This window comes from Amphiprion ocellaris, chromosome 5 (assembly GCF_022539595.1).
Source record: "Amphiprion ocellaris isolate individual 3 ecotype Okinawa chromosome 5, ASM2253959v1, whole genome shotgun sequence".
Taxonomy (NCBI): Eukaryota; Metazoa; Chordata; class Actinopteri; family Pomacentridae; genus Amphiprion; species Amphiprion ocellaris.
The window spans coordinates 38,998,773-39,025,552 of NC_072770.1; the positions used below are offsets into that span (position 1 = coordinate 38,998,773).

Below are 26,780 nucleotides of genomic sequence, written 5' to 3' on the forward strand. Positions count from 1 at the left end.
AGGTAGTTAATTTCAAGTCTTGTGTTCATAATTATCCTGATTAAGTGCATAAACACACAGTTTCCTTTTGAATAGTGTAGAAGTTACTGGAAAAGGGAATTTTTCAGTAATCAGCTTGTTAAACTAATTAAAATACCTATTATTGTAGTGGTAAGGCTCATTAAACTCACTTTAGTTTATCAGATGAACAGAATTTCATTAGAAAACTCTAAAAGACTAATGTAAACTGTCATATTTTTTCTTTCCACTGCGCTAAATTAATCTAAAAGATTTCTGATAAAGTTTAGATTTAAAAAACAAATGTAAACTTAGAAGAAGCAAACATTTTTGGTTTGTTTTATGATTATTGTGATCTCTTTGAGGTCACGGAACCGTTTTATGATCCATTAAAGGACCAGTTTGAACGTTTGCATCAACCAAACATGTCAGAATAATGTTTGAAACTTTAGACTTTTATGTGAATCAGGAAATGTGTTTATTTATATTTTAAAATCTTGCAGCAGTAATTTGCAGAGGCAAATGAAAATACACTAAAAAACTAAACTAAAAACTATGATAATCTTATGACTGTTTGCATCAGTTCTTTTCCAGTTTCTTCTGATAAAATTCAGTTTAACCAACAACTGAGTTACAGTGAATCAGTTTGGGGTTTTTTTAATCTCTGCAGTCAAATATATTTTTAATCACTGAACAATCTGAAAATGTCCAGTTTGTCCTGTTTGTAGCTATAAATGTTCGTCTAATCCAGAGGTGTCCAACATGCGGCCCATGGCCCAAAACCGGTCCTCCAGAGGGTCCAATCCGGCCCTCAAAGTGTAAAAATTACAGAGAAGACATTAACTGCAGATTGTAAATTAGTAAAACTGTAAATTTAAAATAATTTCTAGACCATGACAAGTTGTTTAGATCACAAAGTAAAATATTAGATTTTTCATTGTTGTTTTATGTCTCATTTTTATAATATTTTGTCTTGTTTGTTGTTTTTTTTTGTCTTTGTTTGTCTGACTTTTGTCATTTGTTTTATTTTTTTGGTTTGGTTCTTTTTTGTAATTTTTTTGTCTCGTTTGTGTCATTTTTTGTGTTGTTTTTGTCCATTTTTTGTCACTTTGTAACTTTTTTTATCAAATATCCTTGTCTCGACAAAAAAATGACACAAACGACACGATTCATGTCATTTGTCTCATTTTTTGTTGTTTTGTGTCTCGTTTTGGTCATTTTGTGTCTCACTTTTGTGGTTTTGCATTTCATTTTTGTAATATTTTGTCGTTTTTTTCGTTTTGTGTTTCCTTTTTGTCTCGCTTGTGTTTAGTCTATTTTTTGTTATTTTGTTTCTTGCTTTTGTCATTTTGTGTGTCGTTTGTGCTCATTTGTGTAATTTTCCATCTCATTTTAGTCGTTTTGTGTCTCATTTTTGTCTTGCTTCAGTCGTTTTTCCATTTTTTTTGTCGCTTTGTAATTTTTTTTGTCTGTTTTTTGTTTTATTTTGTGTCGTTTGTCTCATTTTTTGTCGTTTTGTTTCTTGTTTTGTTATTTTTTGTCTCTTTTGTCGTTTGTGTCCATTTTTTATTTTTTTATAACTTTTTTGTCACATTTTTTGGTCTCTTGTTTTGTTTTGTGTCTCATTTTTGTCTTAATTTGTCTTGTTTTTTTGCCTTTTTTGTCTGACTGTTGTTTTATTCCTCGCTTGTGTTTTTTGTCTATTTTTTTGCTTTTTTTCCCCTTTTGTTGTCTTTTCTTTCTCGTTTGTGCCATTTGTGTCATTTTTTGTTGTCTATATTTTCGCTTTGTATCTTTTTTATGAAAAATTTTTGTCTCTTTTTTTTGTTTTGACACAAAACGAGTGACAAAATGACAAAAATGAGACATGTCGTCAATTTGCAGAACAAATGACTCCAGTAAAGAGGAATTCGGGGAAGAAATCCAAAACCTGGAGGAGTTTTTCAAATAATAGTTTCAGAGTCACAGAAAACTCAGAGAATTAAAAAGTAGAAACTGAAACAGGTTCAGGTTTTTATTTTAAAGCTGCAGGTTTAGAAGCTTTTAAACTTTTAGATTTTTATTATTTTTTTGAGCTTTTCCTCCTCTTCATGTCTGGCTGGAATGTAAACACTGTGGGCGCGGCATCAGCTGCTTCAATTCCCATCAAACACAGCAGCCAGGACGGAAGTGGGAAGATAGGCCCTTCAAAATAAACCGAGGAGGGAAAACCTAGGCGCTGCACTAAAGGAGAATTTTACTGAAGGCAAAAATAATAATAATAAAAAAACTACATCAATACCTAAATAAATATATAAATGAATACGCAAATAAATCCATCAATACATACATACCTAAATTAATGCATACATAAATACACAAATAGATAAATAAAATTACAACATAAATACATACATAAATACATACATAAATCCATAAATACACAAATAAATACATAAATAAACACATAAATAAATATACAAATACAGACAAATACATCAATAAATAAAACAATAAATACCTAAAAGCAAATAAATACACAATTAAATAAACAAATGAATAAATCTACTTACACATGCACAAATAAACACCTCAATAAAGCATACATAAATAAACACACAAACAAATCTATAAATAAACAAATAAATACATAAATAGCTACATCAACATATCCATAAATAAATCCACAAAGCATACATCAATAAATACATAAATAAACTCGGAAATAAAGAACACACAAACGAACAAATGAATAAAAAATCCCCCAGAAAGAGAAAATATGTTAATTACTTTATTTATTATTTATTGCCACACACTTAAAACATTTCCAGTGTCACTAATATAATTTATTTAAACAGTTAAATTGAGCATAGTTAATGTCATATATTTAAATATTTAGAGTATAATTAATGTCATTTATTTAAACAGGTAATTAGAGTTTAATTAATGCCAGCCTTATGGAGTTCTGAGTTTTAATGTTTAATACTGTGACCTTCTAATAACAACTGCAATTAAATAATATTATTCTAACTGTAGTTGGCAGTAAATTAGAACATTTTCTTCTTTTAAAATGTCAACTGGTATTATAGATAAATATTCATGCATCAGAAACATTTATAGTCATTTTCTTCATAATCGGTCAAAAATCTGCCTGAAAACTCAACAAATCCAGTTTCCCAGTGAGAAAGCTTAGATTCTGTTTCAAGTGTAATATTTTGTGTTATTTTTTAGTTTTATATAACATATTTATGAACTGAAGCGCCGTTCCCTCAATCCCAGGCTTTTATTTTGAAAACCCCGCTCAGATCTGTGCAATCAGTTCAGTTTTTTGTGTGTGTTTTTGTTTTTTCGTCTCTGAGCTTCATTCACGATCCCAGCGGAGCAGAAATGGACGAAAAGGACGAAGATCTTGGTGAGCTGCTCTGAAACTCTCTTTAAATCTCTGGTTCAGCTTTGATTTCTGAATTTCTGCTGAAGTTTCATCAAAGTGAAAGTTCAGACTTCTGCTGCTTCCTGCAGCAATCAGACTGTTTGCTGGAGTTCCTCAGCGTTAAAGCTGTAAATGAAGCCATGAATCAGAGCTGATTGAACCATTAAACTGCTGCTTTAAAGGCTGGAGGTTTATTAGAGCAGAAAACTGTTGCTCTAATGAGGTAAAAGCAGAAATAGCTGCATTATTATTGTTCATGTGCAGCTTAAAACTGCACAGAATCCATTTAAATGATAAAATATTAGAGTTTAAAGTAAAGGATGAAGGCTCTACGTGTATGTTGCATGTAGTTTGATTTATCTGCATATTTAACCCAGTATTACTGCTTTACTGCGTGTTTATGTTCAGTAAATATGATGTTAAACTCTGTTCAGACATGCAAAACTTCTGTTAAAGTGACAGCATTCTGTTATTTTTACCTGCAAACCTCAGAGACGATCAAAAACATCTGACGTAAAACACAAAACAACACAAAATATTATTAGTAATACTCATTAAAAGCCTTGCTGGTGGCAATCTTTCCATCAAGTGTATTTTTTTATAGTTTGGGTTATTTTCTATCATTAGTAATACTGCCTAAATGTGTATCACAGTCAGGTAAAGCAGTATTTTCTGTTTTTAAGTGGTTTAATATGCAAATTACTGATAGACTACAAGTAATAAACTAAAGGTAAATCATTAATTTAAACGTTGTTGTCCAGATGATGCATGAAGGCAGCCAGTGTTGTGTATAGTTAAGGTTGCTGTAAATGAGTTAAAGTTGCTGTAAATGAGTTAAAGTTGCTGTAAATGAGTTAAAGTTGCTTTAAATGAGTTAAAGTTGCTTTGAATCAGTTAAAGTTGCTTTGAATCAGTTAAAGTTGCTCTAAATGAGTTAAAGTTGCCCTAAATGAGTTAAAGTTGCTTTGAATGAGTTAAAGTTGCTCTAAATGAGTTAAAGTTGCTCTAAGTGAGTTAAAGTTGCCCTAAATGAGTTAAAGTTGCTCTAAGTGAGGTAAAGTTGCCCTAAATGAGTTAAAGTTGCCCTAAATGAGTTAAAGTTGCTTTGAATGAGTTAAAGTTGCTCTAAATGAGTTAAAGTTGCTCTAAGTGAGTTAAAGTTGCCCTAAATGAGTTAAAGTTGCTCTAAGTGAGGTAAAGTTGCCCTAAATGAGTTAAAGTTGCTCTAAATGAGTTAAAGTTGCTCTAAGTGAGTTAAAGTTGCCCTAAAAGAGTTAAAGTTGCTCTAAGTGAGGTAAAGTTGCCCTAAATGAGTTAAAGTTGCTCTAAATGAGCTAAAGTTGCTCTAAATGAGTTAAAGTTGCCCTAAATGAGTTAAAGTTGCTCTAAATGAGTTAAAGTTGCTCTAAATGAGTTAAAGTTGCCCTAAATGAGTTAAAGTTGCTTTAAATGAGTTAAAATTGCTTTAAATGAGTTAAAGTTGCTCTAAATGAGGTAAAGTTGCTCTAAATGAGGTAAAGTTGCTCTAATTTGGATTCCCGCCGCCCGCTACATATTTAGGTCACGTGATTTAGTATCTGTACATTACGTACACGTGCAGAACACACACCTGTACTCAGTGGAAGGTCATTTAGGAAATGGATACATTCTGTGGTGCTGTGACGTTTTTAAGATTTCATCCATTGGAAATCTTACAACGACAAGTACTGTGCTCTCTGAGGGTTTTTCTTGTTCATCTTGTGATCGTAAGTCAACAGAAATGATGATATCAATGACTGTTAAAATGCCAGACGTCGGCCTGTTACTGCCGGCTGTTAGGAATCAGTTGTTCACAGTCAGCAGATCATCACAGCAGCAATAAATAACCAACCCTCTGAATCTGGAGAAACATGGGCTGGTTTAAAAGGCCTGTTGTGTTTGAAGGTTTGCTAAAGCGAGACCACTCATCAAAGCCAGAAACTGTAAAAACACAACCAATCGGTTTCCTTTTCAACTCCTTGAAACAATCGGCTGCGTTGTTGAGTTCCATCTGGAAAATGAACCAAATCGGAGCTTCAAACCCAAAAGAACTTTATTCTGTGTCGTTTCAAACTTTGCCAAAAATAAACAGTTTACTTTGGCCAGATTCTAAAAAAAGCAGAACATTCTGAGCTCCTTGGTGCAGCTGAGAAGGATCCTTGGTCACTAACACCTCCATCGATTCCACATTTTCTGAATTTTTGTAAAATAAATAACCAAAGAAATTCCATAGTGCTGCAGGACTTTAGATGGAAAAACAAACTGCAGTGAAGAAAAAATGTCCAGAAACTGTTCAAGTTCAGAGGCTTAAAATGTGCACTAGAACCTACAAGAGCTTCAGTAGAAATCAACTGGACTTCTCTGGTAGGTTTTTTGTTGTGAGTTTAATGCATTTTGGTCAAACAAGAGATTGATCTCCTGGGACCTGACAGTTGGACCAGACCAACAACCGGACAGAACCTGATGGACCAGGTGGAACCCATCAAGCATGTTGTCCAGTGGGAGAACCAACTCTTGGGACACGGTGTAGTATTTTATGTGGTACCTCACACTTTTAGACAGAACATCAAAACACTGGACAGTGTAACGTATGAAAGGGTTTGAATTCAGAAGGTTTCGAGTCCTTGATGGTTTTTGCTTCTTTATGACGTTTCTAACAAGATCCAGGAACACACCTAGAAAAGCAGTCATTGTACCGATGTGGACGGACTTTGTGTGTCTGTAGGTTGAAGGTGGGTTCTGAAGGTGTGTCTCCTCGGTGTGAGGTATTTTAATTATGTCTGCAGGGGTTTCTTTCTTGTTTACTCTGATGTGTGTGAAATAAGTGAGTAGATTTAGCTTCATTGTGCAGTTCGAGCCTCGGTAATGGACCCGGCTTTGTTCCCACATTCCTGCCTCTCCTCCTACTTCCCTCCTTTCACCCTCCCTCCTTCTCAGCCCTCATCTGTTTGGGGAAACACCTTCTCCTCGCTGGTATTTTTGTCGCTGGGTCGGAGGAATTGTGTGTTCCACGGTGACGTTCTATTTTTACCTGCCGGTCAGCAGCAGCTCTGAGGACCTACTGGAAAACAGTCGCCGCCGTCGTGTTGCTAAGAGGGTGTTTGTGTGGATGGTGACGCATGTTCAACGGCCGCTATTCTTCATGTAACGTGGCATTGTTGAGGAAAAGCATCAGATTTGTGGCTGCTGTGTGAGATTAATGAGATGATAAAGCAGTTATAGAACAGGGAAATATGACAACAGTCAGTCAGATCTCAGTAGAAACAGACTGTTGCTGAAGTTGTGAACATGTAAAAAGTGGATTTTTAATTAAGTCTTGACCAAAGATAGAAAAACTTGACTAGTTTTTGATATTTGAGGATTTCTTTGCAACAACATCAGGTGTGAGTGTGTTAAACGGCTGCTGTTCTTCATGTATTATTACATTGTTGTGGAAAAACATCAGATTTGTTGCTACTGTGGGAGATTAATGAACTGAAATATAACTGTTACTGAAGGTCTGTCTCATTGCATTGCATCTAATTTCATCTTATCATACTGTCGCATTTTATCTTATTGCACTGCATCACATTTCATCTTATCACATTTTGTCTTATCGCAGTACATTGCATTTTATTTTATTTCAGTACATTGTAGTTCATCTTATTGCATTATGTCGCATTTCATCTTATCACATCGCATTTTATCTCATTGCACTGCATCGCATTTCATTTTATCTTATGGCCTTGCATCTCATTTTATCTCATCACATCGCATTTTTAATCTTATCGCGTTTTATCTTCAATACTTTGCTGTTATTATTATTATGCAGGAGTCCTTTCACCTTTGATCAAATTACCCAGAATTCAACATGAAAATAAACTTTTCTGTCCCTTAAATCTGAGCTTTAATGAAATCAGTCGGACGAAGCAGAATCCAGATTTTTGCCTTCAAGTTTTCTCAAAGATCAGACGATTACAGAGGAACAGGAGAACGTAAAACTCTCCTGTAGGAACAGAAAACTGTTCCAGTAAAGGTGAAATAGAGAACGATAGCCATTTTATTGTGAGTTTCTGGATGTCTGCTGCCACCTGATTGGTTGTTGTGTTAAAGTGTTGCTCTAGAACACCTCAGGTCGGATCATCTCTGCTTAGCTTTGGTTCATAAAGAGAAGACAAACAGCCTCTGAATCCTCTCCTGGGTGTGTTTCATTGACTTTAGAGTCTTTCAGCTGAAGGTTTTAAACTCTGGGTTGGGTTCAGTTTGTTGTTCTAACCTGCTAAAGGATCTAAAGCAGAGAATAAACCGTTCAAACAAACTCTGACACTCTGGATTTATTCTAAATGTCGACATAAACATGTTTTAATGTCAGGCGATTCCCATAAAATTGAACTTTCTGAGTATTATTTCATGTCCCGACTTGAGGAGTTGTAGAAAACATAAAACAGATTAAAGTAAAGAAAATACGGTGACATTTTAAAAGTATTCACTGCCCTTTGGAAGATTTCCCATTGAATTCAGCTTTTTTATTTACTGGAATTTACAAAAAAATACTCTTTGATGTCAAAGTGAAAACAGGTTTCTATGTGAGCAACAACAAGAATTCTTCTTCATAGGAGAAACACTGGAGTCAGAACTTAAACTCCAAATTTGTCATTATTAATTAATCTGCATAATTAATACCACTGTAGATCTCATCTAATCTGTACTAGAATCAGGTAAAATTGTGTTTTGTATAATATTTGTAAGGTTTTAACCCATAATATATGAATTACTCAGGTACAATTACACCATGAGTAACATTGTCTTCAAAAATGCAAGAATATAAAGAAACGCCATTAGTTCGTCATAAAAATAAAAAAACACAATTTTTAATAAAATTTACTCCAAAAATACCCCAGTCCTGTTTCTTTTCCTTTGTTTCTCACATTTTAACCAAAATATTCAAACTTAATTTTAAACCAAATCATAACTTTAAACATGTTTTAAATATGCTGTTTAAAATCATTGATCAGACTATTTTATCTTATTATATTTCACACTTGGGATCTTATTTATTTGAATTTATTTTCATTATTTATCAAATTAGACATTAGTTTTATTGTAAAGCACTTTGCAACTGTGCGAAAGGTGCTTTACAAATTAATAATAATAATTATTATTATTATGTTATTGTTCAGAAGCTGCTACTACTAGAAGTAATAATATATAATTAAAATGTAAATACATATTTTTTATATATTATAATTATATACAATTGTATATAATGATAATAATGATAATAATTATAATAATTATTATCCTAATATTATCCTATAACGCAGCAGCAACAACACTGTTATTGTTATGATAGAGATAATAGGATAATATTAATCATCATCATCATCATGAGTTATAAAATCTAGTGTAAATAATAATAAAATATAAAGTAATTGCCGCTGAACCAAAATACCATCATGTGTTTCCTTTAAGCTCCTGCAGGACTGGTTTAGTTTGGTTAGTTAGTTAGCTGGTTGGTTATTAGTGATATTTAGTGATTCTGTAATGTGTGTTATGATTGGTTGGTTAATCGGTTGATTGGTTGGTTATTAATGACATTTAGTGGCTCTACAATGTGTCTTGTGGGCGTTTCTGGTGTTTCTTCAGTTTCCTCTGTTGAAGAATGAATCCTCCTTTCCTGAAACACTGACAGTAACATTCCTCAGCAGCTTACAGAACCACTAAACACCATTTATCCTTTGATTTATCCTTTTATTTCACCACTAAACACCATTTCTACTGTTTGTTCTTCTTTTATCTGTCCTTTTACTTCTTTCAGTGTCTCACTCAGAATAGACAGCAACAGTCACAGATAATAAAGTGAAAATATGTGACAGGATTCCAGCCGTCGGGTGAACAAAAAGGAAATGATGCCAGAGCTGATTTAAACTGACCTGAAGAGCTGCTTCTATAGTATATTTAGTAGAATAAATAAATTAAAAAGGAAAAAAAATGGTCTCATTTTCAAGTTGTTTTTTTTCCCCCATTTTTGGGTTAAAACAGAAAAAAAAGGATTTACACCAAACCAAAAAACAGGCTTTTTTTTTTTTTTTTTTTTAAACATTTCAATTTCGAAAAAATAGAAATATACATTTCATTCATCATTGTTGGCTGAAAATGAAAAAGTTTTCATATTTTTGGTTTAAATTTGGTTTAAAACAGAAAAACAAAAATTGTTTACTAGTTTTTTGTTGTTTGTTTAAAAATGGAAAAACACGAAATAAACCCATTTTCTTATTGTTCATTAAAAAACAGAAAAATTAGCCTGTTTTCTCGTTTTTTGGGATTTAATAGGAAAACAGTTTGTTTTTCAGTACCTTTAAACCACCACAAAAGAAGAAGAACATGTAATTAAATTAACGCTGGTCAGACTCCAAACCGAAGGTAAATCCCATGTGGTCAGTTTTGTTTGGTCATTAGATTTTATCCAACTTTTCCACCACAGACAAACTTTAAAACCTTTTTAATAAACAGTCTGACTTCAAAAAGAGATGAGCTCATTAAGTAAAACGATAGAAAACACTCATAAAAACCAGATCTGCTCATGTTTTCAGGTGTATTTGATCCAAACATCCCAGAGGAGGGACCTTCAGCGCCTCCTCCTGGCTGGCTGGACGACATCCATGGATACCAGGGTCACAAGGGAGGAGGTCAGGCTTCTTCTTCTTCTGCTCTGAGGTTCTGCTTCAACATTGTCCTCCCTTTATCTGGTTTGTTTTTGTGTTTTGTCCAGAGGATGATAACCCGCTGTATCCTCCTCCACCTGCCTACAACCCTCAGCCTGAACTCAACAGGAACACTCTGGTTCCCAACGTCAGGTACCGCTCCATACTTTGTGCTGTATGCTGATTAAATGGTCTCTTCTGAGAGAAAAGTCTTGATGTTCTAACAGGTTCGTTCCTCCAGGGTTCCCACGGTGTCGGAGGATGTGGCCCGAGACGCTCTGATCAAGTTTGTGGAATCTAAGTGGAGGTACAGCTCCAAACCAGCCAGGAACCTGACGTTCAAAGAGCTCAAAGCCATCACTGTGTACCGGGTACGACCTTTCTGCTGCCTTTAGAGACGTAGAAACTAACCAGGACCAACCAGCTGGACTGTTAGCCTCCATATTCAGTGTTTTGTGCGATTCCTTGGAGTTGGAGATTGAAAAGTTCTCAGAACCCATAGAGACCTGAATACTTCAGTTCCACCACATAGCCATGGTCATCCACTGTTAGCAATTTAAGCTAGCTTTGTAACTATTTGATCAAACTTTACAATACAGTTGTCTTCATGTCATGATGCTGCCAAGATTACTAAGACACCTATGAGAACTGTTGTCTGTTCTTCACCAGTCAGAGCTTCATGGAGACAAAGACAAAGACTGTGTTGGAAAAAGCTCCAATTAAATCTGGACTACAGTTCACCAGAAGACATGTGGAGACTCTGAAGACACCTGGAGGAAGGTTCTTTGGTCTGAGGATTGAGCTTTTTGACCATCAGATAAGATACTGTGTTTGTAGAGACCAAACACTGAACATCCTCACAAACACAATCATCATCGTGAAGCATGGAGGTGGCAGCATCATGGTGTTTCTCAGCAGCAGGTCATGGAAGGCTTGTAGTGTTAGAAGATCTGTTTTCCATCCAGACGATGATTTGAAGCAAACAGCTGCAGATGGTTTGAAGACACCAGGGTGGAGGTTCTTAGAGCTCTGAAGTAAATCTGGGTTCATTCAGGACATGTAGAATAAATCTGAGCCGGACAGGAGAAAATAAATCTGAAATTCCACCACAGACGTCCGTTGACTTGTGACCATGAAACTGAAGCTCAGACGGTTCATTCATCGTCATTTACTCCGACATGCTCTCACATTCACACTCGCTGTTTACTGGACAGAATAAGACGAATTATGTATCTGAGACGTGGCATTGATGTTGATGACGGGGAAATAAATCCCGTTAAAACCACATTTGACCTGATGTGGCTTCAGTAGAAGGCCAAGACGACTGAAAACAGCACAAATACATTTCACTTCCCAGGAGCATCAATCCAGCAGGTCAGAGGAGAGATTTCTGAATATTCTAAGGATTAAATGGACCGAGGAAACAAACTGTTAACAGTATAATGTGTGTTAACGGCCATAAATTCTGCTGTAAATGTAATGAAAAGGTTTTATGTAAGGTGTTACATTATGAGTTTATTCATACGACCACACCTTAAATGTAGTGACTCATCATGTTTTTACAGTTGTTTTCTGTCTTTGTGGTCATTTCGTGACTCTTTCTGTTCATTTTTTTTCTATTTGCGGTTGTTTTGCGTCTTTTTGTTGTCATTTAAAATATGACTGCATTAGACAATGATTTTTCCACCACCTATCACACATGCTGATATGAGCCTTGAAAGTTTATCCAAAATTATATATATTTTAAAGTTTTCTACAGGGACATATCATCACACTCCCACCTCCGTGCTTCAGTCAGGACTATACATTCACTGTGATCAGAAAAGACACAAAACTACCCTTGAAAGTTTACCCAGAATGCACTTTTAAAAGTCTTTTCTGATGAATTATCAGAAAACAGAAACACATCCAGGGAAGCAATGATTGTTTCTGTGACTCGCTTACCGTTCATACCATGATACATCCCATAATGCTGACGCTCGACGTTGGTTGTAAAAATGACTGGGTCATTTTTGGGCAATTTTCAAGTGTTTTTTGCGTAATGTTGTGTCATTATTAATTCTTTAGGGCAGGTTTTCAATATTTTTTGGTCAGTTTTTAAAAAAACATATGCAAGATTTGAGTCATTTTGGATAAATTTGAGTCATTTTGGTTCAGTTTTGTGTCATTCTGGGAAAGTTGAGGCATTTTATACAACTTTTGAGCCATTTTGAGAAATTGTGGCTCATTATGGACACATTTCTAGTACTTTTGGTAAGGTTTTTTTGTTTTTTAAGTCATTTTGGACACACGTTTAGGCATTTTGGAGAAATGCTTTAGTCATTTTGGGAACCGTTTTGTCATTTTGTCAAAGTTTCAGGGCGCATTTGAAAAGGTTTGAGGTATTCTGGACGATCTTTGTCTCATTTTGGACAAATTGTGAGACATGAAACTAGTTGGTTATAACAACAAAATAAACAAAAAACAGATTAAATGAAAGAAAGTGTGACATTTGGACACACATTTTTGTACTTCATGAATATTTATTCATGTAAGAAGGTAGAACTTTCCATGGATTGGTTGCACAGAGATTATTTATATAGTGAAGGCATCTCAGATGAAACAGGATGTCAGGTGAACTAAGTTAGTGGTACAGTGGTTCATGGATCTGACTGTGCTGCTTCCATTCATGTTCTGTTTTCTGACTGTCTTCCTCCTTCAGTACCGACTGGAGACCTACACCGAGACCAGAACCAGCACCTGGCAGTTTGAGCCCTACAACGGTAAGACTTCCAAACATCTGATGGTGAAGAAATGGTTCCATCAGGCTAGAATGAAGGTTCTAGACTGGTCTTCCTTTCCTACTGGCCTTTTAACTTCCTATGTGTGATTATGATTGTGCTGATGGAAAGCATGGAGGTGGCAGTATCATGCTCTGGGGATTTCTAGAAGTGCTTCTGGACTGTTTCAGACTGTATGTTGGACTGGTTCAGAATATTTTTTGAACTGATTTAGGTTGATTTTGATCCTGGTTTTAGACCTTTTTAGGACTGGTTTAGGATCGTCTTGGTCTTTTTAAAAACTTTTTAAAATTTTTGATGGAACCATTTCTTTACCACGTCTGATGTGTGTTTGGACTCATTGTCTGGTTGAAACATCCAACTGTGTCCAAGATCAACCTTCTGCTGATGGTTTTAGGTTTTCCTGAAGAACGTGGAGGTGATGCTCCTTCTTCATTATTCCATTTACTTTGTGTAAAGCTCCAGTTCCACAGAACATGATACTGCCACCTCCATGCTTGATGGTAGGTTTGGTGTTCTTGGGGTTAAAGGTCTCATCTTCAGTTTTTGTTCAGAACTTTCCTCCAGAAGACCTTTAATAAATCTATGAAAGAACCAAAATATGTTTCAATGATTCCATCATACAAGATTCAGAGTTCACTGGAAACTAAAGACTAATGATAAACATGGACTTTATAAATAGATGTAACCTTTGGTTCATGACTGTATATCTCCTGGAAGATCTGTTGGGCATATTGTTTTTTCATGAGGTTCATGTGGATAAACTCCAGTTAGATCAAACACCAAGTAGAACATGATTGGTGAGGATTCGGCTCATGTGCTTCTTCTTTAATCTGAGGATCTGCTCTCAGATGACGAACTGACTGATAAATGCTTCTCTGAGGGCTTCATCCTTTCTTTCACTGCTGGATTTTACATGCCTCAAATACCAGGACTGACCAGAGACCAGCTGAGGCTCATGGGAAGGCGCTTTGTCCTGCGGGGTTCTGGGTTTAGATCCAGGAGCTCTGATTGAAATGAAGTCTGGTTTAGTGGATGAGCTAAAAGTTCTTGTTGCGGTTAGCATGAAGGTCTGATGGTGTTCAGAGTTCCTTATTTGTGCTGTTTCCAGGTCAGCTGGTAGACGGACCTCAGTATGGAGTCAGTCCTCCTCCGTGGGATGTTCAGGTGATGTTTCCTCAGAGATACGCCGACCAGGTGGAGAAGGTCCGAGTGCCACATTCGTCCTTTGTCAAGGTAAGTTCTCGTTAATTTATCCTTTATCTGTCATTTTACTGCTAAATGTGCTTTTTAACCCTCCTGTTGTCCTCATTTACAGGCACCAAAAGATATTGTTTCCTTGTCTGAAAAAAAATCCAAAATTTGTAAAACCTTCAGGAGGAAAATTTCAATAATTCCTTAAAAGTTTCCCTTAAAAATTTTATTTTTTAAAAAATCCCCCAAATTTGGCAAGAAAATTCATGTAAACATTTTCAAAAAATGAGTAAAAATCTTCCAAAAAAATCCTAAAAATATCTAAAGTGATTCCATATATATCAGTAAAACTTCTAATATTTTCTTCAGAACATTCACATAAAAATCAACCAAAATCCAGCAAATTTCACTGGATTTTGGTAGATTTTTTTTGTGAATGTTCTGAAGAAACATTTTTTACATTTCTTTTTTTCCCCCAAAAAATGTTCAAAAATTTCACAAAAATGTTGAAAATGTGGACATCAGAAGTTTCACTGAAAATATATTTTTTTCCACATTTTCAAACTTTAAAATGAGTCAATTTGACCCACAGGACGACACGAGGGTTAATGCTGTTTCCTGTTTGAGTTACTGCAAAATAAAACAATATAACAGCTTCACAGTAAAACTACTGTAGTATAAAAAGAGGTTTATTAGTTATAGTTGGAGAACCATTTAGAAACTCCAGTTATCCACCAATAATTTAGTTTTTTGCTGCACCTTGTTAAATCTGCTCAGTCAGTTGGAAAAGTTGAGTGAAATAACTTTTTTCTCATTTTTGGGATCGTATTTCAGATTTTAAAAATTTCTATTTAGTAATTTATATAAAATAAAAATAAATAAAAAAGACCTAACATTTCACAGACACCTTTTTTTCATATCCATAGTTTGATTGAAAAAACAAAACAAACATCAATCAAATCAGAGATGGATGAGCAAAAATTGTTGTAAAATTGTTACTTTTTTGCAATTTCTACTCAAAATTTTTGAAAAAAAATTATAAAAATGAATAAAATAATGAATAAAAGATAAATAAAACAGTTAAAAATCTGGTGATTTGAGATGAAATAATCCTTTCTGTGACTTATGTACAATTTTTTGTTGTTTTTTTGTCAATTTTTTGCTATTTTCAGACTTTTTGTTGTTTTTTTGTCAAATTTTTTGTCATTTTCAATCTTTTTAGGTTTTATTTGATTGATTCAGTTTTCTGCTGTATTTTCTATTTTATTGTGTTTAATATGTTTATATTTTTATCTGTAAATCTCTTAGATTAACTTCTGACTGTGATCAGATTCTGTTTTAATAAACTTAGATTCTCTGATAACAGAATGTTTTTGTTTTTGTCTCAGTTGTGTCACAAATGCAACGGCTGTGGAAACACTCGCTGCACTTCCTGCTTCGGTAGAGGACAGGTGAGGTGGAGAAGATCATGTATAAACATGTTCTAGATCTTTTAAAGAGAACACACGAGGGTTTTATTGGAGTTTTATTGCCTCTATGAACACTGCTGCATCATCAAATGTTGAGCTGAGCTAAATCTAGTTTATTATAATCATAAAACTGGACCCTGAATGCATCTTTACTTCACTTCCTGTAGCTAAAGGCACTTAAAAACAGAGACTAGGATCCCTGAGTTCTAAGTTTCCTGGTAAACTTTGGTCTTATTTTGTAGAAACGCTGCACGTTCTGTCACGGTCACGGCCGATCCAGGAACAAACGCTGCACTTCCTGTCATGGACGAGGACGCAAGAGGTTGGAGTCGACTTCCCCTCCTTTATTCTGACTTTACTTTCTCTGACTCCAACTTCGTTTATTTTCCACTTCTGTGTTGTTCTCTGTAGAGACACTCAGTGGCCACTTTATTAGGGACACCTGGCTAGTTAAAGGTTGGAGCCCCTTGTCTCAATTTCTGTCATTTTCTGTCTTTTTGTTGTTTTTCAATTTTTTTGTCATTTTCAATCCTTTCTTTGTTGTTTTTGTAATTTTTTTGTAATTTTTTAAAATCTCTTTTTGTTGTTTTTATCTCATTTTCTGTCGTTTTCAATCTTGTTTTTTGTCATTTTCAATCTTTTTTTGTTTTTTTGGCAAATTTTTTGTCATTTTAAATCTCGCTTTGTTGATTTTTTTTCCTCATTTTTAGTCATTTTTAAGCTTTAAGTTATTTTTTCAAATTTTTTTGGTCATTTTCAGTCTTTGTAGATTTTTTTTGTCATTTTCCATCTCTTTTTTTCTATTTTTTTCTTATTTTCTGTCAATTTCAATCTTTTTGTTGTTTTTATCTGTTTTTTTTAAAATCATTTTCAGTCTCTTTTTGTTGTTTTTTTGGTTTCATTTTTAGTCATTTTTAATCTTTTTGCTGTTTTTTTCAATTTTGTGATTTTCAATCTTTTAGTTTTTTTGTTAGATTTTTTGTCATTTTCAATCTTTTTGTTGTTTTTATCTCAGTTTTTTTGTCATTTTCAATCTTTTTGGGTTTTTTTTGACTTTTTTTGTCATTTTCAATCTTTTTTTGATTTGTTGTCTAATATGTTGTCATTTTCAATCTCTTTCTTGTTTTTTCATCTCAGTTTTTATCATTTTTAGTCTCTTTTAGTTGCTTTTGACCAGGTGTACCTAATAAAGTGGGCGGTGAGTGTACATCAGCTGCTGTTCTCACCTGTCCATCCTCCTCCAGGTGTTTTTCTTGTCACGGTCGCGGCTTTAAGACCTGCTCTGTTTGTCATGGAAGTCAAAACCTGCTGCACTTCATCCTGCTCACCGTCACCTGGTGAGTTCAAGATCCAACGATTCCGGTCCTTCACATCTCTACTTCTTCTTCTGCAAGTCATTGTCTTTTGGTTTTTGTGTTTGTCTGCAGGAAGAACAACGTCGAAAATTTCATTCCGGACCGTCAGCCGGAATTCCCAGACAAGAACTTTGGGAAGGTTTCAGGAGATCCTTTCTTTGTTGATGAGAACGTCCTGGTAAAGACAACAGGCTTCTTTTTGGTTAGACGTTTGCCGTTTAAGGTTGGAAATGTAGTGTTAGAGGGTAAATGTAGTGTTAGAGGGTAAATGTAGTGTTAGAGGGTAAATGTAGTGTTAGAGGGTAAATGTAGTGTTAGAGGGTAAATGTAGTGTTAGAGGGTAAATGTAGCGTTAGAGGGTAAATGTAGCTTTAGAGAGTAAATGTAGTGTTAGAGGGTAAATGTAGTGTTAGAGGGTAAATGTAGTATTAGAGGGTAAATGTAGTGTTAGAGGGTAAATGTAGTGTTAGAGGGTAAATTTAGTGTTAGAGGGTAAATGTAGTGTTAGAGGCTAAATGTAGTTTTAGAGAGTAAATGTAGTATTACAGGGTAAATGTAGTACTGGAGAGTAAATGTGGTATTAGAGGGTAAATGTGGTATTACGGGGTAAATGTAGTATTAGAGAGTAAATGTAGTATTAGAGGGTAGATGTAGTACTAGAGAGTAAATGTGGTATTAGAGGGTAAATGTAGTGTTAGAGGGTAAATGTAGTATTAGAGGGTAAATGTAGTGTTAGAGGGTAAATGAGGCGTTAGAGGCTAAATGTAGCTTTAGAGACTAAATGTAGTGTTAGAGGGTAAATGTAGTGTTAGAGGGTAAATGTAGTGTTAGAGGGTAAATGTAGCGTTAGAGGCTAAATGTAGCTTTAGAGAGTAAATGTAGTGTTAGAGGGTAAATGTAGTGTTAGAGGGTAAATGTAGTATTAGAGGGTAAATGTAGTGTTAGAGGGTAAATGTAGTGTTAGAGGGTAAATGTAGCGTTAGAGGCTAAATGTAGTTTTAGAGAGTAAATGTAGTATTACAGGGTAAATGTAGTACTGGAGAGTAAATGTGGTATTTAGAGGGTAAATGTGGTATTACGGGGTAAATGTAGTATTAGAGAGTAAATGTAGTATTAGAGGGTAGATGTAGTACTAGAGAGTAAATGTGGTATTAGAGGGTAAATGTAGTGTTAGAGGGTAAATGTAGTATTAGAGGGTAAATGTAGTGTTAGAGGGTAAATGAGGCGTTAGAGGCTAAATGTAGCTTTAGAGACTAAATGTAGTGTTAGAGGGTAAATGTAGTGTTAGAGGGTAAATGTAGTGTTAGAGGGTAAATGTAGCGTTAGAGGCTAAATGTAGCTTTAGAGAGTAAATGTAGTGTTAGAGGGTAAATGTAGTGTTAGAGGGTAAATGTAGTATTAGAGGGTAAATGTAGTGTTAGAGGGTAAATGTAGTGTTAGAGGGTAAATGTAGCGTTAGAGGCTAAATGTAGTTTTAGAGAGTAAATGTAGTATTACAGGGTAAATGTAGTACTGGAGAGTAAATGTGGTATTTAGAGGGTAAATGTGGTATTACGGGGTAAATGTAGTATTAGAGAGTAAATGTAGTATTAGAGGGTAGATGTAGTACTAGAGAGTAAATGTGGTATTAGAGGGTAAATGTAGTGTTAGAGGGTAAATGTAGTATTAGAGGGTAAATGTAGTGTTAGAGGGTAAATGAGGCGTTAGAGGCTAAATGTAGCTTTAGAGACTAAATGTAGTGTTAGAGGGTAAATGTAGTGTTAGAGGGTAAATGTAGTGTTAGAGGGTAAATGTAGCGTTAGAGGCTAAATGTAGCTTTAGAGAGTAAATGTAGTGTTAGAGGGTAAATGTAGTGTTAGAGGGTAAATGTAGTATTAGAGGGTAAATGTAGTGTTAGAGGGTAAATGTAGTGTTAGAGGGTAAATGTAGCGTTAGAGGCTAAATGTAGTTTTAGAGAGTAAATGTAGTATTACAGGGTAAATGTAGTACTGGAGAGTAAATGTGGTATTAGAGGGTAAATGTGGTATTACGGGGTAAATGTAGTATTAGAGAGTAAATGTAGTATTAGAGGGTAGATGTAGTACTAGAGAGTAAATGTGGTATTAGAGGGTAAATGTAGTTTTAGAGAGTAAATGTAGTATTACAGGGTAGATGTAGTATTAGAGGGGAAATGTAGTATTAGAGGGTAAATGTAGTTTTAGAGAGTACATGTAGTTTTAGAGAGTAAATGTAGTATTACAGGGTAAATGTAGTTTTAGAGAGTAAATGTAGTATTACAGGGTAAATGTGGTATTAGAGGGTAAATGTGGTATTAGAGGGTAAATGTGGTATTAGAGGGTAAATGTAGTATTACAGGGTAAATGTAGTGTTAGAGGGTAAATGTAGCATTACAGGGTAAATATAGTATTATAGGGTAAATGTAGTGTTACAGGGTAAATGTAGTGTTACAAAAACCTGGTAGAAAACCTGTTTTCTCTCCATGGTGTCAGTAAATGTAGATCAGCTGTAGTTCCTGGTTGTTCCACCAGGTGGAGCCTCTTCCTGTTTAATCCTGTGGAGACCAGAGGAGGCGTCACTCAGACTATAGTTCATGTTAAAGCAGAGAGCATTGTGGGAATTTAGCAGCAGCGGGCAACATGACAAAGACTAATGAGGAGGTTAATGACCTCCAACCAGCATTTATGTGTTTAAAACAGCTCAGATCAGAACACTTTATTCCCTTTTATTGTTTAAATGATTGATTGATTCATTGGTTGATTATTGGTTCTCCAGGTTTATCCTATCCAGGGTTTCCCTGATCAGGAGATCTGCGATGTTTCTTCAAAGATGATCAACGACCACCTTGTTCGTTTCACCTCCACCAGCCGGATCCTGCAGCAGGTAAACATGGAGGATTGTTCAATTATTGCAAGAGAAATCACAAAAAATGTCTTGTTAATTGGTCATGTGTCGCAAATTCACATGTTTCCTTGCATTCTAAATGTCGGTATCTCTACATTGTGATGATGATGTCTGCATTGTGTTTGGTTCCAGTCTTGGTTCTCCTGGTTCTGGATGTGATTTAAAGTTGGTTTAGGATTTATTTTACTCTGGATCTGGTCCTGGATGAGGACTGGTTTCAGACTGTCTTGGACTTTTCTATGAGTAGTTTAGGTTTGGTTTTAGTCCAAAAATTGTACTGGTTTTTGACTTTACTGGGACTGCTTTCAGACTGTATTCTGACTGGTTCTGAACATTTTCTTGGACTGTTTCGGTTGATTTTGGTCCTGGTTTTAGGCCTTTCTGGGACTGGTTTAGGACTGGTTCCATACTGTCTTGGGTGGGTCTTTTTTTAACCCCAAGAACACCAAACCTACCATCAAGCATGATGGTGTGTTCTAAAGATTTCGCCATAGAAAATCCAGAGTTCTGGGAGTCATTGGAGACTCCAGACTAAATGATAAACATGGACTCTATAGGTGGACGTAAACTTTACTTCTCAACTGTGTATTTCCTTGGAAATAGGGAGGAAGTAGATTCACGTTTCTCAGCATTAAACTCTCGTCTTTACAGAAACGTCTTAGATCTCACAGACCTGACTGGATTCCGTTTGTTTGAACTCTAAATTTTCCGTTTGATTGACGTCAGGTTGTTTTGTTTCAGCGTCAGACCATCGAGCTGGTGCCGCTGACTCACGCCTACTACTCCTACAACGGCAAGGACTACAGCTTCTTCGTTTATGGGATCGAGAACAAAGTGTTTATGGCCAAATATCCGTCCGCCTGCACCCTGCTGTGAGCTGCACATACGGTTAGCATGTTCCATCCAACATACGAACACGTGTAGAGCAGAGCCGGACTTCACCTCCAACCACACGTCATACCTGAAGCCTCACCGACCGAGGAACCGCCAGAATGTCTACTGTCTGGCTTCATGTGCTTCATTTTAGTAAGAAATGAACTTTATTATGGTAGATTTTAAGTTTAATCTGTGATTACAAATTCTGCAGTTCATCCTACAGTCTGTATAATCCAGTGTAATCGGTTAATGCTAACTTCTCCTTTGTCCTGTTGCATCTGATGCTGTTTTAAATTTCTCATTTAATAGAACACCGGGTTAAAGCACTCCGTTTTTTTTTAAGCACACGTCTTAAATATTTTTCGTCAGATGTTTGTCGTCGTTTCCAAAGTGAACGTCCAAGAATCCGATGGTCTGGTGCAAATAAAAAGGAGCATTAAAAGACCAAAGAAAGCTCTAAAGTTGTTCTTAAAAACAATCTACCTGATAAAAAGTAAAGTTTTAGAGTTTGTTCAGTCGTGTTTGAGGCTGAATGTCATTTTCTAAAGACGTTAATAGTAATATTTTACCTTTATTAGCGTTACAGCTGTCCTTTAAATAAAGCTAATGTTGTTGTTTCGCACACGAGGCTAACTGTTAAAGCTACAGGCCTAAATCCTGAAAGTTTACTGTCTACTAGTTTACTGAATGCCATTTTCTATAGACTGAAATGTACCACAAAAATGTTCTAAATCATCATAAAAAGATGTGAAATTATAGCAAAAGGGCACAAAACCCATCATAAAAAGATGCAAAATTACAGAAAAAAGGCACAAAATCATCAAATATTCAAAAAGACCAAAAATGTCACCACAAAAATGTTTTTGTTGTTATAAAATACAGTCTAGATGAATGTTCTAAAGACTTTAACAGTAATATTTTACTGTTATTAGCATTAAAGTTGTCCTTTAAATAAAGCTAATGTTGTTGTTTAGCCCAGGAGGCTAACTGTTAAAGCTAACAGTCGTCTCCATGTCCATACAGTGCAGCTGGTTCATCTGTGGTTTTTGAAGCATTATAGTACTTGGATGTTGTAAATGTGGTAGAAAGCCCAGCTTGCATTAATATTCTGACAGATGATCTTCATGAACATTTAAGTTGAAGATGTTTTCTGGTTTTGTCCTCAGTTCCTCAGTTTAACGTGTAAATTCTACCTTCTCATATGATAAATGTTGATTTTCTACCACAGTATGTGAAGAAAAACATGTTTTATTAGAGAAATAAAACAAAAAATATACCTTATTGTATGTTCTCTCATGCTTTGTGTTTCTACACCTTTAAATATGAAGAAGACAGGAAGAACCACTTTGTTTTGTGTTTTTATGCCGACGACTCCGTTTTCTACCTTTTTCTACTTGCAGCCGAAGCGACAGTTTAAATCTGTTTTTGTTTTTGTATAATAAAATAAAAACCTGCCAAATGTAGTCAGTAAATAAACAGATTTCTTTATCATCCCTGATGTCATGTTTCATTTTCCACATTGTATGCATACTTGGTACTATCATTTTTTTAAAAAAAAGTTTTTACAGAGTACAGCAAAAAGCAAAAGAAGAAGCAAAGATTTCTGGCCTGTGACTCAGAAAGAATCAGTGTTATAAAGGTGTTTTGTCCTCACTCATTTTTTTCTTTCTTTTTTAATGCAAGTGAATGATATATATATATGTATATATATATATATATATATATATATATATATATATATATATATATATATATATATATATACATACGTGTGTGTGTGTCTATATATATATATATACACACATGTATGTGTGTGTAAATATCTCAGCGTAAAACTGGTCAGTAACATGAAAATGAACCAGAATTAATGTGAAAAAGACAACATTTCTATTGATATTTTGTCTTCTTTCCTGTGCTGATGAACTTGTTCCACTAGAGGGAGCTATGGGTTCTTAAATAACTTCCTCTGCTGTGTTTATAGACACTCTGTTCTGTGGGAAAAACAGCACTCTGAGTCTGATACCAACATGTGCAGTGTTATTAAGAGGATCTGCAAAAACAACAAACTGATAAAGCAGTGACCCCAGTTGCAGTTCTACAGCTTCCTGCCGTTCACCATTTGACTCCTAAAAAAAAAAAACTTTTAAAAAACCGTTTAAAAACCTTTTGAAGCCTTTCAGCTCTCATCAGAAATAAGCAAACAGCAGCATGTCTGGTGACTCTGCATTATTTAGTCTGTTAAAGTTTATTCTGCATCTTTTTTGTGTTGGTTTGTGTCTCTTTCTGCTCCTTTTGTTTTTTCTTGCGTGCCTTTTTGTGTCAGTTGTTTGTCTTTTCATTGGTTTTATAGATAATTGTTTTGATTTCCTGTCTCTTTACGTCAGTTCTGTCCCCCTGTGGACATTTTGCACCATTTTTTGGTCATTTTGTGTCATTTTGTGTGTATTTGTTGTCATTTTGCATCGTTCCTTGGTCATTTTGTGTTTTTTGTGTCACAGTGTGTGTATTTGTGAACATTTTACATGCATTTTCAACACTTGTTGTTTTATTTTGCACCATTTTCCATGTCTTTCAGGTCTTTTTTGGTCATTCTAAGTCTATTTCTGGTGATTTCTCTGTGTTTTTAATCACCCTAAACCTCCGTGAACTCCGGATGTCAGATATTCCGAGCGGCCTCTGAACGTATCAGAGCGGCTGAGATGAAGATGATGAAGGAGGAGTTCAGGTTATAGCTTCAGGCTGATCAGAACGTGTGGATCCGTCAGGTGACACCGCAGCTTCTCCTCCAGGTTCTCCAGGTTCTACAGGTTCTTCGGGTTCCTCTGCTGGATTAAATCCGATCCGGAATCAGAGTTTTTCATCTCGGTGAGTCCACAAAGTTTCGGATGATGCGGTTTTTATTTTTGCTTCGTGTTTTTATTTGGATTCTTTTGGTTCCAAAGAGAACAAATTATTTTTAAAGACAAACTCTTGTTTCTGCTGAGGTTTAACTAGAAGCTTCCAGGAGTTTGAAGGAAGTTCCAGGAGCGGGAAAACAGAATTTATTGAATCCTTATTAGAGTTTTGGTGATCACTGAGAAGATTCCAGGTAATTCTACAGACATTCTAATGGAGTTTAAGGACATTTCGCAGATTTTGTGCGGAATTTTGTTCGGAAGTTTTTTCCGTATTTGCAGGTGTTTTCATTATATTTCAGGAGATCCTGGAGTATTTGAAGGACTTGAGTTGTAAGTAATGAGGTCTCAGGGCTGTTTTTAAGGTTCTGGTGGTACCTTAAGCAGGTTCTGTGGTCATTGAAGAGGTTCCAGGCAGTTCTGCAGGAGTTCTGATGGTGTTTAAGGAGGTTTCAGCGATTCTGTGAGGAGATTTATTTAGAAGTTTTTTCATATTTACAGGTGTTTTAAGTGTTTGTTTTGGCGTATTTAAGGAGTTTTAGTTGTAACTAATGAGTTTTCAAGGATGTTTTTAAGGTTCTGGTGGATCCAGGAGTCCTTTTAGAAGGTTCTGTAGTTATTGAAGAGGTTCCAGTTGGCTTAGCAGGAGTTTTGATCATGTTTGAGGAGGTTTCAAAAGTTCTTGGAGAGGTTTTGGTGGTCATCCAAAATTTTAATCAATTCTTGGTCATTTAGGAGGTTTAAGAGATGTTTTTTTTAAGGTTCTGGCAGCTGTGAAGGAGAATCTAGAGCTTCTTTTAGCAGTTTCTGTGGTCACTGAAGATGTTCTAGGTAGTTTATAGGAGTTTTGATGGCGTTTGAGGAGATCCTGGGATTCTTTAAGGGGAGTTGATCATCAGTGCGAAGTTTCTCACCATCTTTGCAGGTGTTTTGGTGGTATTTCAGGAGATCCTAGGATTTTAGTTGAGGTTTCAGGGATGTTTTTCAGGTCCTGCCGGCTGTTAAGGTGTCTAGGAGTCCTCTTAGCAGCTTCTGTAGTCATTGAAGAGTTTCCAGGAGTCCTTGTAGCGGTTTTAAGGGTCACTGAGGAAGCTGCAGGCAGTTGGAATGGTGTTTGAAGAGTTCCAGGGACTCTTTGAGAAGTTTTTGGTTGTCTTTCAGAAGTTTCTTGCCATTTCTGCAGGTGTTTTAGTGTCTCTCAGGAGGATTTTGAGGGAGTTTTAGTCCTCACTAATGAGCTTTCAGGGATGTTTTTAAGGTTTTATGGCTGTTCAGGTGAATCCAGAGCTTCTTTTAGCTGTCTCTGTAGTCATGGAAGAGGTTCCAGGAGTTCTTGAAGAAGTTTTGGAAGTCACTGTTGCAGACAGTCTGGTTGGTGTTTGAGGGATTCTTTAAGGAGTTCTGATCGTCAATGAGAAGTTTCTCAACATCTTTGCAGGTATTTTATGAGTATTTCAGGAGGTCCTGGGATTGTTAAAGTACTTGTAGCTGTCACTAATGAGGTTCCAGAGATGTTTTTAGGTTCTAATGGCTGTTAAGGAGCATCCAGGGCTTCTTTTAGCAGATTTTGTGATCATCGTAGAGGTTCTGTTTGTCTTTTAGGACTTCTTTGCAGGTTGGAGGAATTTTGATGGTCTTTGAGGAGGTTCTAGGTGTCCTTTGTGTATGTTTTGGGAGTTCTGGTGATTTTCTAAGGAGGTTTTGTGGTCCTTGAGATGTTTGTCACCGTATTTCCAGGTGTTTTAAAGGTGGTTTAGGATGTAGATTGAATCTTAGAAGAGTTTTGTTGATGATTTTGAAGTTTTTAAGTGTTTTTGCAGGAGTTTTGTTGGTCATACTGGGATTTCCAGGCTTCTTTAGGGGAGTTTTGGTGCTCATCTAAGCCCTTGTCCACACGTAGCCGGGTATCTCACAAAACGAAGATATTTTTCCACGATTCGGCCTATCATCCACACAAAAACGCAGATTTACGTCATCAAAAACGATTCTTTTTAAAAACTCCGACCACAGTGAAGATTTGCGAATTCTCCGTTTTATGCGTCTGCATGTGGACATCAGTAACCGGGGTTTTCCGTTTTGAAACGTCACCGCCTGCGACAAAATATGTTCTTACGTCACATATGCGACCTGTGTTTACATTCGGTAACAGTATGGATGCTCTCACAAGGTTTTGGGCGCTGTTTCTTGTACAGGCGCTTTTTACTTGCTTGTTTTTACAAGCCCAGATACTGCTCCACATTCAACAACACAGGCGAAGGACGACGTTAAGGACGGTTATTCTCCACCACTAGGGCTGCCACAAACGACGCGTCGACTAATCGCCTGAGTACGATACGTCATCAAAAGCGGAAGTGAGCGCGCAATGCAACAGAAATCACCGTTCGAGTGGAGCGCGGAACACGCATGGACATCCGCGCCGCATCATGCATATACTATATATGCACGATACAGCGCGGATGTCCATGCGTGTTCCGCGCTCCACTCGGACGGTGATTTCTGTTGCATTGCGCACTCACTTCCGCTTTTGATGACGTATCGTGCTCAGGCGATTCGTCGACGCGTCGTTTGTGGCAGCCCTATCCACCACCTTGCTAGGATTTGGGGAACTACTGCCACCTAAAGGTCCGGCATGCTTATGAATGTGCTTAAAAACGCACTTATGCGGTTAGGTGTGGATGAAGTTTTTTTCTAAAAACGAGGTGGTGTGTACGTAAGTTTTTTTCTAGACGGAGGGGGCAGGATATTCGGTTTTACAAAACCCGGCTACGTGTGGACAAGGCCTAAGATTCCAATGAGTCATTGTTGGAGTTTTTGTGGTCTTGGAGGAGGTTGCTGCTGGTTTTGCAGGAGGTTTGTTGCTCTTAAAGGAGGTCTGAGGTTCCTTCTCTGGGTTTTGCTGAACAGTGAGGAGGATTCAGGGGTTAATGTTGAGGTTTTAGCAGAAATCAGAAGTTTCCAGGAGTTCTGGTGGGTGTATTGATGGTGGACGTGGACTTTCCAGATGTTCTTATCTGGGTTTTATGACTGGAGGAGCTCCAGGGGGTCTTCTAGGAGATTTAGTGGTCATTGAGAGGGTTTTAAAGGTCCTTCTGGGATTTTTCTTGGACATTAAGGAGGCTCCAGGAGTTCTCTGATGGGAATTCAGCTATTTGAGGGTCATTTGTTTTCTAAATTCTAACTTAATTTAACTCTGGATGGTCGATT

The 26,780-nt window shown here is 36.1% G+C and overlaps 2 protein-coding genes across 2 annotated transcripts in view; both read left to right on the forward strand.

Moving 5' to 3' along the window:
* Positions 1-3,210: 3,210 nt before the first annotated feature.
* ssuh2.1 (ssu-2 homolog, tandem duplicate 1) lies at positions 3,211-22,175 on the forward strand. The gene is made up of 12 exons (XM_023270796.3): positions 3,211-3,388; positions 9,997-10,092; positions 10,176-10,260; positions 10,349-10,478; positions 12,809-12,869; positions 13,999-14,123; positions 15,470-15,532; positions 15,793-15,872; positions 16,795-16,887; positions 16,978-17,083; positions 19,678-19,785; positions 20,548-22,175. Exons 1-12 carry the CDS (start codon positions 3,364-3,366, stop codon positions 20,680-20,682), a joined length of 1,107 nt encoding a protein of 368 aa, XP_023126564.2. The 5' UTR covers positions 3,211-3,363; the 3' UTR covers positions 20,683-22,175.
* Positions 22,176-23,388: 1,213 nt separating this feature from the next.
* The window catches only part of si:dkey-49n23.1 (semaphorin-3D), an 82,502-nt gene continuing 79,110 nt past the window's right edge, over positions 23,389-26,780 (forward strand). Inside the window, exon 1 of the mRNA XM_055010744.1 lies at positions 23,389-23,547. The gene's annotated coding sequence lies outside the window, so the exon portion shown is untranslated. The remainder of the gene's footprint in view (positions 23,548-26,780) is intronic.

What these genes read in the sequence shown, in the direction of transcription:
- ssuh2.1 (XM_023270796.3), top strand. Translation starts at nt 3,364, where the DNA reads ATGGACGAAAAGGACGAAGATCTTG. An exon ending in AAGCCATCACTGTGTACCGG is followed by an intron (nt 10,479 to 12,808) that starts GTACGACCTTTC and finishes TTCCTCCTTCAG; the next exon opens with TACCGACTGGAGACCTACAC. An exon ending in CATGGACGAGGACGCAAGAG is followed by an intron (nt 15,873 to 16,794) that starts GTTGGAGTCGAC and finishes ATCCTCCTCCAG; the next exon opens with GTGTTTTTCTTGTCACGGTC.